Source organism: Lytechinus pictus, chromosome 12 (assembly GCF_037042905.1).
Source record: "Lytechinus pictus isolate F3 Inbred chromosome 12, Lp3.0, whole genome shotgun sequence".
Taxonomy (NCBI): Eukaryota; Metazoa; Echinodermata; class Echinoidea; order Temnopleuroida; family Toxopneustidae; genus Lytechinus; species Lytechinus pictus.
This window is the reverse complement of record NC_087256.1, coordinates 11,186,425-11,204,983: the sequence shown is the minus strand read 5'-3', so window position 1 is coordinate 11,204,983 and position 18,559 is coordinate 11,186,425. Positions and strand designations below refer to the sequence as shown.

Genomic DNA, 18,559 nt, shown 5'->3' with positions numbered 1-18,559 from the left:
TCTGAAGATGTATATTGAAGGTTATTTATTTCTTTATTTTTTGTTGTACTTCTCTTTTCCATGCACTTGTACATACTGCTACATGTATATATAACACTACAGAATCCAGCTTTTACAATATTTGACATTGGTCTTTTTTTTTAATGGGGAGTTGAGGTATTTGGCTTTAAAATAAGCATTTATTTTATGGTTATATCATTTTGAAAGTGATTTCTTGAAGAGGCTACCTTCTCTAAAAGAGAAAGAGCTCTGTGCATTAGTGCATATTTATATCAAATAATGTCTAAAGGCGTAGCTTGTACATTTCATATATGGTCAAATCCTGCTTATCCCACTATGTTTATTTTTGTTTTATGGTTATGTTATTTTGAAAATGATTTATTAACTAAGCTTGGTAAGCTACATCCTGTAAAATTAGAAAAAAAGCTCTGTTTAGTGGATGCACATTTTATCAAATAATCTCTAAAGGCACTTGTACATTTCATATATAGTCAAATCCTGCTTATCACAGAATGGTTGTATTTATTTCATGGTTATATCATTTTGAAAATGTTTTCTTAAATAGGCTACCTTCTCTAAAAGAGAAAGAGCTCTGTGCATTAGATGCACATTTATATCAAAATATTTCTAAAGGTGTAGCTTGTACATTTCATATATGGTCAAATCCTGCTTATCACAGTATGGTTGTATTTATTTTATGGTTATGTTAGTTTGAAAAAGATTTATTAACTAAGCTACCTTCTGTAAAACTAGAGAAAAGGCTCTGTTGTTTGGATGCACATTTTATCAAATAATGTCTAAAGGTGTAGCTTGTACATTTCGTATATGGTCAAATCCTGCTTATCACACCATGGTTATATTTATTTTATGGTTACATGTATATGATTATCATTTTGAAAATTATTTATTAAATAGGCTACCTTCTCTAAAAGAGAAAGAGCTCTCTGCATTAGATGCATATTTATATCAAATAATGTCTAAAAGGCATAGCTTGTACATTTCATATATATGGTCAAATTCTGCTTTAATATCCTGGTAGTGTAAACGGAGGGTTCTGATCAAGCAGGCACTTGTGTGTCAGCAATGGCTTACGTACCCTTTGGATTCTTTTATCAGGGGTCCTGTAACACAAAGCTTAGCAATTGATTGTAGGGCTGATTATTATGATTGATGCTACACATTAGTCAATGCAATCAATTGAAAATACCAGCACCATGATCAATCGCTGAGCTTTGTGTTACAGGCCCCTGATTAGAGCCCGTAACACAAAGGTTAGCAATCGATCGTAGAACATTTTTCTACGATTGATTGCATTGGCTACAATGTGCAATCAGTCGTGGAAATCAAGCGTACGATTAATCGCTAACCTTTGTGTTACGGGACCCTGGTGCCACTATCTGGCCATGAAGGAACCTTGATCTGGTCAGGTATGAGAATCATATCAGTGTGCATCATATTTATGAAAGTTTTATTTGTTCTAAAGTTAAACTATTTATTTTCTCAAGGTGGAAGGTTGTAAATTATTATTGTCTTTTGAGATGAAAATGGAATGAAAAACTAGTTTTCTTTTTTTAATTGAACAATTAGTAAATGCTGACAAGGACACTCTGTAGTTCCTTTTTATGAAAGAAATGTCAGGGTATTATGTAGCACTTACAAATCATGCCAGATTTGATTTTTTAATTTTTTATAGACTTTTGATATGGTACTTGTGCATTTATAATGTTGGGTTATGTGAGGCAAACAGGTAATCACAAGTTACATCTTTCAAAAATATTAATATGTTATGCTTAAAAATGTAATCCCCATTACAGTATTTGTAGAAGTGGAATATGGCTGTTTGAAAATATGCAGATTTTCTCTGAGATTTCAGGGAAGGGTTCTGTTCATTCAGCCACCCCCTCCCCCATCTGGTAACATTTTGTGTGATAAGTCTGTCCTGCGAGAAGCCGTCGCTGTGACGTTTTATTTTGTTCATTTGAGTCTTACGCCCTCTGGAAACCTCAACCGACAAGGCTATTTTGACAGAGCTGTCAAGCAGTACTGATTTTCAGTATTTCGTATTGCAAAATGAGAAGAATACTGATGGTTTCCTGCAAAATACAGATTTTTGAAGTTTTAGCTTTGTGTTGTCCTATGGTATTTCTTTGGAAATAATGATTTTCTCACCAAAATACTGAAATGTTCTTGTTCAGGTTGGCAGCTTTGCTTCGATGCCTAAAAGTCAGAGGGTTGGGGTCAAGATCTTAGCTGGTGACCGGTACACAAAAATTGGCACCCATGATGACGTAATCTCCAACAGTGAACGCGTTCAGAAAGTTACTGTATTTCATGCATGAAATTCGATTTCTGACACCCTCTTATAAGTTGATTTTGATCAGTACTAGGGAAAAGTAATCATGCATTTGTGAATTCTAGGTTGAAATCACGTTTTTCAGCAATCTTTATTCTGTACAGGTTCAATATTGTGTGTAAATTCAGAACAGTGTTACCAGATGGGTGTTTCATAAAGCTGTTCGTATTTAAAGTTAAGAGTGACTTAAAGAACAATTGGTGAACATTTCTTATGTGGTAAAATAATCACCAATGAACATTCAATGATGAATATCATTTACCGCAAGAAAGGATCACCAGTCGTTCTTAAACTTCACTCTAACTTACGAACAGCTTTCTGAAACGGCCCCCTGGTATTGCAAATTCGAGCTCAAAGACGCACGAGAATTGAAATATAATAAAAAATTGTGAAGTGTTCATGGTGAGAGTTGCTCACGTGCAATTTCACCATGAAATGTCAGCCCTCAGTCTCTAAACTGCTTAGCTTATTAGTAAGAAGTTTCAAGGTTGTATATGGAGATGTAATGACAAAATAAGGTATGTTTATGCTATATTTTAACAGATAACAATCACTAGTTTTATGAAGGTTTTATGAATATTTTATACTTTTTTTTTCATCTGAAGTTTGTTGTTCATTCAACTACCTTACCTTATCTTTCAAAACTGAAAGAAATATTTTATTTCACGAGAAGTTTGAATAGAGGATTGTTTATCATAAGTAATACTACGAGGTAAAAATGTTTAGTTAGCATGCTCTCTTATTGAATTTTATATTATTTCTTCTCTATATTCATAATATTTGTAGAGTATAACTAAAGTGGTTAGAATTTGCTATATGATTTAATTACATTTCATGGTTTATATTTGAATGTGTCAATCTAGTGAGTTTTTAAAATTTCTTCTGTTTCTGAAATCTAGAACATGTTACTTTTCTTTATTAATGCCTCAAACAATAGAAGATAACTGATAAGTAGACCTTCGACTCATTACCCAATCAATTTGGACAGAATTGATTTCATTATATATGTTTGTATTCTTAATAAAGACTTGTTATAATAACAAATGTACAAATTTACTACCAATCAGCCAATCAGATTGAAGGATTTCAGTAGCTTTAAACTGCTTTTGCAAATTTGTTATTATAACAACTTTAATGAAACAGACCCCCGTTCTATCTCAACTATGAAAAGCCATAAATGTCATGATCCTGTCCACAGGATGCACACAAATTTGTTACTTGCATTGATGCATGCATGGGTATACACCATGTATAGAAAACACTATAAATTGACATATTAATTTTAGTTGTTGGGATCGCTCACTGCATGGCTTTCCATAGTTGTGTTCAAATCAGATCAATCACTACTCTTTGCAAGATTGGGCGCTAGTGTTTATATCATTCGCACTTCAACATACAAGTATTACAATTTCAGACAAAAGAAAGTACAGGATACTAGTACATGGTCTGACAAGTGGTATACATATATTATGATTGAAATTATGTTCCTAATTTCAGCAAAATAATTGATGAAAATTTATATAATTTTTCTTCCATGGATGTAAATGATCATGACGTACAGAGAAGGATGAATAAGAAAATTAACATGTGGAGGTGTCATTTAATTAATGTAAACAATGCCTCGACTCTGTGAGCCATATAGAGGTACAGTGATTAGGCCATGTGCTCATCTACGAGTGTTGCCAGTTTAGGGAAAACAGAAAACCAAAGCGATTGTTTGACGTAACCCAACCGACCCTTGTCAAACCTGCCGACTTTTAATGCTTTTATTCATATTTTACCCTAAAATGTGCAGACCGCCTTGATTTTTGTCTCACCCACCAGAGGTGAAGGCATAGGGATCCAAATGTCGACCGGCCGTCCGTCGGTCACAATTAAACCTTATGACACATAACTCCGCAACTCTAAGTCGCTTTTCAACCAAACTTGGATGGTAGATAGATTTGGGAAACCTGCCTATTATGCTGGATTTGGAGGTCACATGGTAAGGTCAAAGGTCATTTTCAGGTCAACGTTAAAGTTTACATGCAAGACTCTCTTGTGACACCTAACTCCGCAACCGTAAGTCACTTTTCAACCAAACTTGGATGGTAGATGGACTTGGGGAACCTGCATGTTAGGCTGCAGTGGAAGGTCACATGGTAAGGTCAAAGGTCATTTTCAGGTCAACGTTAAAGTTTACATGCAAGACACTCTTTTGACACCTAACTCCGCAACCATAAGTCACTTTTCAACCAAACTTGGATGGTAGATGGACTTGGGGGACCTGCATGTTATGCTCCAGTCGGAGGTCACATGTAAAGGTCAAAGGCCATTTTCAGGTCAACGTTCAAGTTTTCGTGCAAGACTCTCTTATGACACATTACTCTGCAACTGTAAATCACTTTTCAACCAAACTTGGATGGTAGATGTACTTGGGGGACCTGCAATTTATTGTGTTGGAATGTCACATGGTATGGTCAAAGTTCATTTTGAGGTCAACATTAAAGTTTACGTACAAGACTCTTATGACAAGTGTTATTCCAGTAATTTCACAATGAACTTTTGATACAATTCTGTTGCATGCCCTCTCAAATCACGATATTTCTGATTATTTTCATCCGGGCGAGACACAAAATGGCTTATGCCTTGTCATTGTTTTGCCTACTTCGTTTTGTTTTTTTACTGGCTAATTGTCACCATTCATGACATGCTGGGAAGGGGAAAAAAACTAAAACATTTTCATCCGACAAATTTCTCTGATGTTGATTGGCTGAGAGGTACTGTTACTATGGTAACTGTCGGATAAAATGGGACTTGTCGGATAAAACGTCCGACAAGTCCTTTCATGAAACGCTCCCCCGATCTACCTTTTCTCCCTCCATTCCGGCAAACCTTTTTTTAAAGGCATTAACAGTTGTTTGAAACATGGGGAATATGTTATACCTTCCTGGCATAGCTGCATTGGACATATACTAACCAATTTGAACCAGTCGTTCAACTATCCTGATCTATGGTTCAGCTACAAATCCTCTATATTCCCTCCTTAGTTCATTTATGGCAATATGGTCTGTAATATGCTTTCAAGGCTAAGCTATAAGTAGTTCTATCAAGTGAATTCCTTTCTAAATTCCTTTTGTAATGGAAAGAAGTCGGCATAATAGAATATTGACACCACTTGACTGGGAAAATGGTAATGGCTTGAGTGAAATTTACACCAAACTCTCATTAGACCTACCAATAATAGATAGACCAAATTAGTTTAAGTATGTGGGAAATATCCAAACTAGGAATTAGACCAGGTGGGAATTCACCTTAATCATATTATGGTGCATAAGGTTATCAGTTTAGTCTTGCGTTTATTAATTCATTCCCACAATTTAATCAACCGTGACCTTTAATTCAATGCAATATGATATTGTATCACAAACTTAACTTGCTGAAAATATGCAAAGCTTACCGAAAATTCCTTACATGTCATGTTTAATTTTATGAAAAGTGCTTTTAAAGGGGAATCCAGCCTTGGCCATAAAATGTTGTGTTGGGAAGGAGAAAAATAAATTAAACAGAATGGTGAAAGTTTGAAAGAAATTGAACAAGCAATAAGAAAGTTATAGCTGCTTTAAAATTGAGATCACTAATACTATGTAGATTTCAAATTGGCAACTGGGTAAGTAAATTATGACAAGGGGCAAGGACAACTTTCCCATAGGCCATGTACTTTATTATCAGGGATTTGTGGTTTTCTCCTAAGTACCCATTCCCCTGGGGCAGTAATCTAAATATAACCCAGGTAGTATATTGTTTTATGTCCTCATGAAAGAAAGATATAATTTGAAATAAAACTTTTGGGAAAAATGACATTTTAGCCATAATATGTATTGGAGTACATGGAAGAGTAGTCCTTGCCTTACATCACTATGACATCCCATATGCGGCCAATTTGAAGTCTCCATGGGTATAGTGATTACCAATATTTACAACTTTTAAAAATTCATAACTTTCTTGTTGTTTGTCTAATATTGTTCAAACTTTCACCTATCAACTTGTCTGATTTTTCTTTTCCTTATAAAATTTAAGTTTTTATTTGGGTTGGATTCCCCTTTAACATGTACTATGGAACACTGTATGTATATTTTCATTTTTATTGCACATTTTGATAACATTTTTCAGTACTATTATTTGATGTTATGGTGGTTGTTTCAGATAAGCCAAACTGCATTGACGCATGAAGCCAACTCACCAAAGACTTAATAAACACTAATAAATGTTTTAAACATAACTGAGTAGTATTATTGAGTATTACATTAGATGATATATTGGGAAGTTGAATGTAGTCAAATCAATGGTGAAATTCATATTTGACAGTGAAATGTTATAACAAAAGCTGTCACTGCTCTGCCTCCTATTTCTCAATCAGAGTATTAAAAGTTCAAATCCCACTCCAGGCAATACTTTCTTTCAGCAAGAAATGTTTCCATATTGTGCTGCCCCAAACCCAGGTGAGGTGAATGGAACCTGGCAGAATCTTAATCTTACAAAAAAATGTTACAGCTTCTCTGCAAACACTAGACTAATTATTTTTAAATAATTAAAATTCAATACTTAAAATTCTAATAACTTTTTTTATATTCTGAAATGGATTTTTATCAAGCCTTCGACAATTTTAAAAACAATTTTTTTCTGCTATTTTTACAATCAACATTTTGTCAGGGTGAATTTCCTCTTTAAAGGAGAATGAAACCCTTGAAACCAGCTGAATCCATATCAAAGAGAAAAATCAAAGAAACATATTGTTGAAAGTTTGAGGAAGATTGAATGAATAATAAGAAAGTTATGAGCATTTGAATATTGAGATCACTAATGCCATGTAGATCCTCCCTTTGGCAATGCGACCAAGATCTGTGATGTCACACACGTACAACTCCCTCATTACTTTAGTACTTATTTCACTTATATTCTCACTTTTATAGAGTCTATCACAAGGTGAGGTGTTCTCTTTATGAGAGGACAAGTACAGAGGTTTCACAACATTATATCATTGATGAATCGTTTGTCATGATTAGAATGAGCAAAAAGAGATGTTTTGGGGTATATTTTCAGTGTCCAAAAGGGGAGAGTTGTTCATCTGTGACTTCATAGATCTTGGTCGCATTGCCAATGGGAGGATCTCCATAGCATTAGTGATCTCGACATTCAAATGCTCATAACTCTTCTATTGCTAGTCTTATTTTACTCAAACTTTTGTTGATCTTATTCTTTGATTTTTCTGCTTTCACAAAAGCTAAGTTGCTCCATGAGTTTCATTCTCCTTTAACATTAACTTCATTAATTTTATTAAATGGATCCATTGTTTACATTAGTCAGCCCACCTGTGTGCTTTGAAACACCCGTGTAAAGGGCCCTATAAATATTATTATAAGCAAGTATAGTCATCATGGTAGGAATTTTTTTTATAGGGGCTATTGGGGCATTTGCTGTATTTTGGGGGCTATTTCTTTGATTTCAAAGCTTTTTGTGCAACAAGTATTTATGCTGTAAAAGCATTTCGTATTCTGCTGTGTGTAGAAAAATGATTTTCCAAATTTTCTATAATACTGTCTATGGCAGATGTTTGGGTGACTTTAGAATAGATAGTCGCCCCAAAGCATCAATTTGGGGAATTTTGCAGGCAATTAAGACTACAAATAACTGCTACAGTTTCTAGCTCTGCTTCTCTTTGCATTTCAGGGCAGTTGTAAGCTTGGCTAGGTTTGGTTTGCTGGAGTTGGATGCTGATCTATTGGTGTCCATATCTGGAGCAGTAACCATAGGAATCTTCCTTGGAGCACATCGAAGTGTTGAGGATTGACTTGGGGTGGTCTTCCATGATGGGGATGTCACTGGTGGGACTCTAGGCTACACAGCAAGAGGGAGAGAGAAAGATATGGAGAGTTAGAATATTTCACAGATGAGAGAATAAAGGGGGGGGGGGGAGAGACAGAGAGAAGGAACTGGCGGATGGAGAGGGAGCACTCACTAATACTTTAGAAAGAAATCCTGCAAACTCTCGTGGACGAATGATTTTGTAAAGAGAATGGGTGCAGGGCAAGAATATAATGGGAATAGAGCATTTATCGTACAAAACATCATTGTGAATGTCAACTGACCTTTTCAGAAGGATAATGCTGACTTTGAAGATGATGGCAATACCCTCCCCCCCCTGAAGTTAACTTTAAGAGGAAGTTCACCCTGACAAAAAGTTGATTGTAAAATAGTAAAAAAGTACTGCAGAAGGTTTGAGAAAAGTCCATTTAAGAATTAAAAAAATAGTAGAATATTAATTATTTGATTTATGACTTCATATGCGAGCAGTTTTCCTACATATTGTATGGTAAAAAATCAATGAACTGTCATTTTTTTTAGAAAATTTAAAATGGTTATTACTTAACCTTCATTATATCAGTAGAAAAATCATTTTCACATCCGTTCCTAAATAGAAAATAAAAATAAGTCATCACGAACCATTAGAAATTGAAATTTATGCATTTTATATTACATAAGTTATAGGGCAGCTGCTTGTTAATGAAATCACAAATCCAAAACTTAAAATTCTAATAACTTTAATCTTTAATGGATTTTCCTCAAACCTTTGCCAATATTTTTATCATTTTTTAATGCTACTTTTACAACAAACTTTTCTTCAGGGTGAACTATCCCTTTAAGTTACGGTTTCCTCTACTGAGAGACTTGGGGCTCTGATACTGCAGCCTCAAAAAAATATAAAGCAAGTTTGTGTAGAATATATGAGATCAGAGGATAAAGCATGTCATACTACCAAGGTTGGATCTGCATTACAGAAGTCGTGTTGCAAATCTGAAGCTGCTGAATCAGTGGTCTTTAAGGCCCCATTCTTGACACCATTCTCATACTTTCTAAAACTGGTTTATTGGAAACTGGTTCAGGAAACCAGTTTGGAAGATCGCTTTGCTAGCATTCCCATTTGATCACCCGAAAGTGGTTTTCAAAACCACTTCACGTAAAGTGGTCTTGTTGCTATGGGAACACTCTCAGTGGGGTGACATGTTTCGCGCGAAATATGAAACCGCAGTGTAGGCATTCCACACACAGTGTGTGGAGTAGCGCGCTCGAAATGTGCGAAGATCGCTTCCAGAAGAACGGTTGGGTCCTCACGCTAAAACCAGTTTAACGAGGCAAAGCGATCTTCAAAACTACATTGGGGTGGTTTTCTGAACCAGTTTGGAAGATCTCTTCCAAGACCGCTTTGACGGTTCCCATTACACGTGAAACTAGTTTACAGTAAACTAGTTTTAGGATGGTAGTGAGAATGGTGTCAAAATCTACTCTGAACTGGTCTCCATTAAACCAATTTGCAAAACCAGTTTCGAAGATCGCTTTGATCTGATTTCGTAATGCTTCACGTGATGTGGTTTTGCATTTTGCCATGGGAATGCCCTTGGTGGAGTTTTATGTTTCGCATGAAATATGAAACAGTGCGTTAAGTGTAATTATGCAAATTCAGACCTTTTCATTATATGTTAAACTGGTTTCCACTAAAGAAAGTAGCTAAGAACAGGGTCGAACAGACAGGGTCATAGGTACCTGGTCAAAAGACAGAGCAGTGGTTTTACCCAGGAATCTCGCAATTTTTCATTACTGATCTAAAATTTCTTCAAAATAATGGGAAATGCATGAATGTCGTAATGAAACGACGCCTTTATATGACAGGATTCCTGCTACAAGTTGCATTTCAGACTTTTGACAATCAAGTTACCCAAATTAAAAAACATACCTGGGTAGTCCATTTGAATTTTGACAGTGTCTTGACAGAAGCTGAAGAATGTTGTTTCCTCAGCTGCTGCTGCCACTGTTGTCTCTGCAGCTGATCCACCCGTTGCCGCAATGTTTGGCACAACCCTTCCAAAGACTCCTCATGGCAGGCCTCAAGCTGGCTCTGCAACCTGGACAGATCGAACATCTTGATTAGTCAAACTGAATTGAATCGTATACCTATGAACAAAGCTCCATCCATCTCGATACACCAAAATAAATAAGATAAAAAACACTATAGATCTATAGGCATTCTTGGGATAAGTTGATCTGTCAATCGGTTCTGTAGTTATCACCAGAATGAAAATAAGACATCCTGAAAGTATATTACCTCTGGTAACCACCTATGATGGGCATGCTGAGAAATAAACAGGTAGAGGATAGTCTGCAGGCACAGACTCTGATTGAAACTTCGATTAACAAATGGGTCTTCATACAAGATTATAAAACTTGCTGTTTAAATTTCAGAGAGGGTCTTCAGTACACAAGTAATTGTAGGCTACATATTCAAACCACTTGAGTGAAGGGTTTGCACAGCAGACTAGGTAGAGGTAGTTGGAGCACAGTATAGACTTACCTTTTAAATTCTGGATCAGAATGTGGTTTGCCGGATACCAAGGCCTTCTCATTCTCTAGCTTTTTTGTTTTGTTCTTTTCAGACACCATACTCTCCTCAACACCTATGTGGATAGATGACAACAAGGGAAAACAATGACAATGCCTTCTCGATGCCATTGAGATGTTGACATTCCATAGCAATAATTACTCAAACACACATTTCTATGAAAAGTTTGTGGGAAAATTACATGTGAGAAATGAATACATCCTGAAAATGATATTGTTCCTAATATGAGCTTTGAAATAGAGGTCACAGGTGTAAACTTCAAGTTCACATATATCAGGATTATCAACAGCAGGTCTAGAAATTGAAATTTTGATTCAAGCAAATCTAAGTATGGTACAATTTCTTAAAAACCTTGTGCAAGCAAAAATGTTAACTACTTGTATTTAAAATACATACAGCTCTAACTGCAAACAAAAATAATGTAATTTTACAGTGGGAGATGTTTACATGTTCTTGAGCATTTTCTGACAAGCAAAGCAAGGTCATCGACTGCATTCACCATCTTCGTGACACCAGAGTTGGGGTGGGGAGCAAAGTTTATTCCTTTTTTTCCTTGCTCTTTTTGATACATGCTCACATTTATCAATCCTCCAGCCCCCCTTCTCTCTAAAATAAGGGAAGAAGATGAGTGAGGGAGAAACAGAGAGAGAGAGAGAGTGACAGAGAATGGCACAAACAGAGAAGGGGGGGGGGGGCTGCCAAGCCAGGTGGGGGATGGGGGAGGGTTAAAGTATCTAAAATATATATTACCCTGGTCAATGAAATCGTTTTAAAAGGATTCAGTCAATGTACTTTACCATGTATCTCAATTTCAAGTGTGGCTATGATATGCTCTGTTGTTTCCTTCTCATCCTCTATGCACCTCAGCATCCTTCTCTGTCTATCATATGTGTCAATGTCTGGGGGGGGGGGGGAAGGTATCAATAAATGAAGAAGCTTGAAGAAATACATTTTTCAGGCGCCAAATGATTGTAATACATTTACAGTACAGTACCCCTATAATTTCCATGCATGCAAATATGTTGCAAAATTAAATCCCTGAAATAATATTGAATATCGATCATGCAAGAGCTAGACTGTAGTTTGTGATTTTATTTTTTATAATAGGCAGTGTTTTGATATTTTTTAGCTGTTCATTAATATTCTGAACATCTTCACACACAAATAAACATGCAACTTGGGTTTATTCAAATTCAACCACCATGTTATGAACTTGAAACACTCGCATTATACCAAAAAAAAATCACTTATTTTTTTCATAAGATGAATGAACCACGTCATATTTTTCTTCTAAATATTTGATAGGAGCAAATTGTTGATTAGAATGTAGGCTACATTGGGATCCTGCAATTTCCAAAGAGTTAAAAATGATAAAAAATAATTCCACATTAAATCAAATCTCGATATTGCATGGTTAGGCCTTCATCTAGGTCTTTATAGAGAGATCTTTTGATCTCGTCCCACCGGTGTTTAGGTCTAGATTTATCACTTAGTCAATTATGATCTACATCTACCCTGAACTGTACATAAAGAGATCAAAAGTGGTTGGAGTATTGACTTAGATATTACAATTTATCTGTGCAGGAAAGGCTACTGATTTTCCTCTCTAACTGAGACCAAAACTACATGTAGATCTAGAGAAGATGTAAAACTTGTCAGTTTATCAAAAACAGGAATGGGCCCGGAATGCTATTTTCCCCACAAAAATCACAATGTTTTTTTAAGCCAGACTGATTAAATATTTGAAAGACATGTAATTAAAATGTGAATAATTGTCAATCTCAATCATCCTATCTCCATGAAATAGGCCTAATTAGTTTTTATCTTAGGAATTACTGGTATACTGCTAATATTGTTCTCAATAAAATCTTATGAATAAGGGTATATGTATATATATATACAAGCATAAATACAAATCTGTGAAAAATGTATTTCTCCGAATAGATATGGTATGATATACATATTGAAAAGAGCCAATGGATAAAGTCACTATAACAGGAAAATTAAGAATGGGCTTTATAAAGCCAAAGGGTAAAGTAATTGTCCTAAATTAATAGCAGAAAACTGATTAAATCCATTTAGGAAATTATATGTACAGAAACCAAGAACTACTTAAAATATTATACAGACAGTGAAGGCAAAGGTTAATCATCCTAAATGGTCATTGTGAAAAACTGCAAGAATCCATGTGTGCAACATGTAAGACCTCCATAACAATCTTGAGGTTAGCCAACAACTTCGCCTATTACATCCATAAAATACAGAATACATAACACATCAATAAATGGAACAAAACCTCTAAAATTTGTCTATAATTTTTTTTGGATAACCAACTTAATAAATACTGATTTTGGGCTTTAAATTTGATTATAATGTTTGATGAAATTGCCTTATGATCTTATCTATTCTAATAAGGATCAGACAAAAAATTATATATTTTTTCAAGGGCTACTTTTCACAACCTACTGTGTAAATCTGCACCATTCGATAACATTTAACATTGCAGTGAATGGGAATTTTCAGGGGGTCTTTTGAGCATTTCAGGGGCTAAATCGCCCTCAGCCCCTGTGTATTATTTTCCCTGCTAAGGATATATAAAGAACCATCAGATCATGGACCTGGGAATCAGGTGCACCCCAAAGATTTATCTAGGGGTTGCTGCACATCTTTTAGACACCACAGGCAGCACCCCCCTCAGAATCGGGTTGGTATGCCAAAAAGTAGGATTGACCAAAATCACCTTCATTTTGGAGTGAAAATCTTTTTTTTCATCGCTTGTAATTTTTTTTTCTTACCTAGTTCACCTTCATTTTTGAAAGTTTTTTTTGGCTTGTCATTTTTTTTCCAAACCAGCACCCCCTCTTAAAAAATCACTCCCAGGGCCCTGCACCAGATCAAGTTTTTGATCAGTTTTAAGCAAAGATGAAATGCTCCTCCCCCACTGCCCCCCATCAATCTAATTTGAGTTTGATATTTGATTCTAATCAATTGCAACTCTTTGACGGTAAAACAGGGCCCTCACCTTGCAATCTGTTGATTTTTTATACATTGTATTTTTATCTTAATCAAAGTAAGCAACATTGTAATGCTCAACAATAGAGATAATCAAGGAAATTAATAATTATGTACCTTGTTGGAGCTCCGTTTGCCGAACTTTCATCTCTTTTATCTGTTCTCTGACTGAAGCCAATCTGTGTTCCTTGCCTCTGGTTGTTAATCCAAAGTCATGAATGAAAGTTGAAATACTGGATGGGAAGTCTTCTTTCATCTTAGCTTGGGATTCTTTACTCTGATGCTAAATGAAATATAGACAGATCAAGTGAGAGATAGAGAAAGAGAGAGAGAGAGGGGGAGAGAGGGGAGGGCCAGGATTGTATCACTTGTACACCTAAATTGCTGCTTTGTGTGAATGTGATAAAATTTCACAATTAAAAATCCTATTTGAGGAACATTGGAAAAGCAGCACCTAGATGCAGGCAAAACATAAGAGCTCCCCCTTTTTTGCGGAATGACCCTAAAAAAATAGGTCAGGTTTGATGGCTCAAGCAGCATATTACATAGTACTGAGCCAAATCTATATATTTCATCATTGGTAATGTCACTGTCAGTCCTTAAAACTGACTTCAGACCAATAAAATCTCTTTATGTTCTTCTCAGAGACAAAATGGCCCGTATTCTGAACTCTGGTTTAAATTAAACCCTGGTTTAAAGTTGTGGTTTGACTATGGAGAGCCAGTTGTGGCACAATCCTTAACAGTACACATCCAATTTATTACCTCATATGACATCCAAACTGTCTGGGAATGATAACTGAAGTAGTTTAAAGTATTTTTTTATTATGAAAGCTAGAAAAGGAAACAAAATAGTAAACATAAAAAATATACAATATAAACAGAATGTTAGAATTTTTGGCTCATCATAATTTTAGCACAGACTTAGACCTTGGTCTAAGTTAAACCTGACTTCAGAATACGGGCCTACAATCGGTTGGTTTAGAAATGCTTTCATAGGTGTGACTATTCCAGGATGGAAACTAATTGCAACTTACAAGTCGTTTGCTGTGCACATGTTTTTCTTCCAGTAGGCCCTTGAGTTGTTCTTCAAGGATAGATTCCTTTGTAGTAATCCACTGGCATTCCAACTCTTCCGTTAACAATTCTTGAACCTGAAAATAAAAAAATTAAAAAATGTTTCGGATTTGATGTGGACTTGCTTAGCACCATATGGGGAGTAGTGCTAAAAAGATTTTGTTAATACTGTGGAAGCATCATGTTGTAGCGTTACCAACTCTCGCCTTGTAATCAGAGGGTCGTATTTTTGAATCCCACCATGGCCTTGTGTCCTTTGGCAAGGCATCAGTCCATACTTGTGGGCATCCCAGAATCTAATGGCTGGGTTAATGAAATATCTCTAAAGTGCTTAGAGACATTGTTCCAATGTATTAAGTGCTAGTAAAAAAGGATAATTATTTTTACTATTAAATTAAAATATAATGCAATCCTGGAATCAAGTTGTATAAAATGAATGAAAGTGCATCAAAAAAGTTTGTTCATGATTGAGTCTTTTTCACTCCATACTTTTTAAAAGAATCTTGTTTAAAAGAAGATTAGCTGTTTCCTGAATGTTGTCAATAAGTGGCTATATAGTCTGTGACAGGAAACATAGTGATAGCTTTACTAGTGACCATTACTTCTTAGCAAATAACCCCTTTATTAGTTACTTGACAAAACTGACATTCATGCACCTGCAGATCTACAGAGGAGGAAGAAGAAGAGAAAGACGAAGAGGAAGCTAGAAGAAGAGAAAGAAGAAGAGGAAGAAGGATAATAAGAAGAAGGTAGAAGAAGAAGACAAAAGAACAAGAAGAAGGAAGAAGAAGAGGAAGAAGAAGAAGGAGAAGAAAGAGGAGGGTAAGGAGGAGAAGTTAAGGAGAAGAATGTATTTAAAAAAATACTTGCCTTTGCAGCCAAGTCATTATGGATTATGTTTGCCTCAGTTTGAGTTGCCTCAAGTTCTTGTCTCAATGACAAAACTTTGCTTTTTACTGTATAAAAAAAAAGGAGGTTTAAATTGAAACAGAAGTCATAGTTTAAAATAATAATTTATAGTAAACCAAGTCAATGCCAAAGCCAAGGGTTTTATAATGGAACAATTGAATAACAGGCCTACCCTACTTCAACCATTATTTTCAACCCATTGGCATTTCCAAATTTCAGGATGAAGTATAGAATGTTGTTAGCTAACATGTGCTAAATCAGGTTATCAAACAATAAATCTCTGTAGATTAAAATTGTTTATACTAATACTATGTAACTATCCAATTGCAACAAATATAAATCATCAAAACCTTAATAGGTTATATCAACCTGCTACTTACAACATAAAATTTCATTCAGCACATTAACAATAACATATCAGCAGTCATGCATTAATTCATGTGACCATTTTACAAAAGCTTAACCCTAAATAGACTGGGCTATTTCGACGCCTAAGAAGACTGGGGGGGGGGGGGGCTGAATCAGCCCCCCCTCATGATCTTGGCCGTTGATTGCGCGATCGTGCCAAAAATTGGCACGCGCATTACCCATGGCATTATCTACAAAACTATAATATCAAATTCTGCGAAAAATCTTATTGCTCATTAATTATGCTAATTTATGCGTAAAATCATAAGTTTGTTCTAATTAATAAAATAATGCCCCTTAAATGCTAATTTTTGTTTCACATACTCTAGATAGGCATCTGATCAAATTTATTTTTCAAAAATTTCAACATCACATTTATTTTCTTATGTATTCTATTGTTTTCTAAATTTCTTATGTATTTCTTTTTTTCGACTTTTTGTTTTTTATTGTTTTTTCAATGGAAATTGTCGAGGACTTTATTTTGACCATTAGAAATATAAAAATAATTGATTTTAAGCAGTAAAAGGAAAAATAATGATACATTTATGAATTTTGGCTAAAAACACTATTTGCATTGGATTTGTACACAAATTCACGTTTTTGAGTAATTTTGGGTCTGCATGCACTTACAAAATGTTGCGTAATTTCGGAACCGTGTACCCGGGGGTCACAATTTTGGTCTCAAATGTTGCGCTAGACAGGAATAACCGTCGTTTCTGGGGATTTATTCAACAATTTCTGACATTTTACTGTAATCCCCATTTACCGACGGTAGGGTGTACGTGTGGGCTCGCATGTGTTCTCATTCCCTCCCTTTTGTCAATTCACAGTCCAAAGTTTGATGTAATTTTACACATCGAATTTACAATCTAAGGATGTATAAACAACAAACTTTTAAAACTTCATGTTTTAACATTTAAATACTTTAAACGATATAGATGAAAAAGGCATGAAAAATATACTTTACCGATGTTTAATTGGGTTGAACACGATAAAAATGGTCAAAATGGCAGCCAAACTAAAAAATATTTACAAACGAACGTCAACAATCACGAATGTGATATCGATATTGCTTTCGATATTATACGATCTGCTCCATATGCGAACGAAACCGAAGATAAACGATACTAGTTATACTAGTACTAGTACTAGTTATAATCGCGATATATCGATTCGAGACATTAAGTTAATACGATAATGACGTCATTCAAGATGGCAACTTGCAAGAAAAACCGTCAGGTCAGGTGAAAATGTCTTAGATGACAGATTTCTCAATCATCCAGAGGATTTTTTTCAATAACTCCGGCCCAAGGTATGCAATTACTTAAGTTATTTATATTTACCTGATAATGGAAACCATGAAACTTTCAATTTTGCTTAAAAAACAGTTTTAAATCGCGATCTATAAAACGCTAGTTCACTATACGTTGGCTGTAGGTACGGGGCCCCATCCCCTTCAGTCTATGTATGGTGAGTGGAGCCAACGTAGTTCAGCGGAACAACCAAAATACAGAGACTGAAGCTTTTGGTCTAATGTTGCGCGAGACTTGAAATGAAAGTAAAAAGTCATTGAGCGACGCGGTCAACAAATTTCAAGCGGCGGATTTATCGCGAAAAATGTTTAGGGGGGCTGAATCAGCCCCCCCCCCCCAGTCTTCTACTTAGGGTTAAGGTTGTCTTGAATCAGTTCCCAAACCAAAGTTGAGGGGATTGAATATAATGAAGCGCAATATTTGAGGACTTGTGAGTCGAATGTCAATATCTTTTTTTTTAAAGGGGGGCACTATTAGTATACCCAGTTGTTGTGTGTCCGGACGATCAATTTTATTTTTAGAAAGTCATTTGGAAAAATTTACAAGCGAAGTTTCATCAATTTTTCGTACAAAATGTAAGGAAATATTATGGAGAACAAAATGGAAGATGATTACAACTATTGAATTCATATTTTTAGTGTAATCCAAAGACAAAAAAGGCTTCAAAAATATAAAGTGTCCGGACACCCGACCCCCCATCCTAACACTTATGCTTAACTTAGTCCCCATCCTATTTTTTTTTTCCAGCCTCCCTCCCTACGATGCCGTGGATAATTGTATGCTGGTGGCCGGCCGTGGCCCATGCCATGGTCGACGTCTAACGTTAGGCGGTTTCGCCCGGCGTAAATACTGTATCTACGCTGTATCTTAGCCCAGGCTAACCCAGGACCAGGTCCAGGACTGCTCGCCCGCCGGCTTCTCGGCGGCGTGAGAGCCAGCCTGGGAAGCCCAGGCCAGCTAGCCGTAGCGTAGAGTACCGGTAGGTGAAAAAACTTACTTTCATTTAAATGACTCTTCCTTTCCCTTGCTTTTTGTTCAGATTCCAGTATTTGCA

At 35.7% G+C, this 18,559-nt stretch overlaps 1 protein-coding gene across 1 annotated transcript; it reads right to left on the bottom strand.

The window, feature by feature from the left end:
- Positions 1 to 1,631: 1,631 nt before the first annotated feature.
- LOC129272393 (uncharacterized) lies at positions 1,632 to 15,527 on the bottom strand. The gene is made up of 7 exons (XM_054909548.2): positions 15,522 to 15,527; positions 14,836 to 14,952; positions 13,917 to 14,082; positions 11,585 to 11,686; positions 10,740 to 10,842; positions 10,125 to 10,293; positions 1,632 to 8,230 (listed from the first exon to the last, which is right to left on the bottom strand). The coding sequence occupies exons 1-7, from the start codon at positions 15,525 to 15,527 to the stop codon at positions 8,036 to 8,038; spliced, it is 858 nt and encodes a 285-aa protein (XP_054765523.2). The 3' UTR covers positions 1,632 to 8,035.
- Positions 15,528 to 18,559: the final 3,032 nt, after the last annotated feature.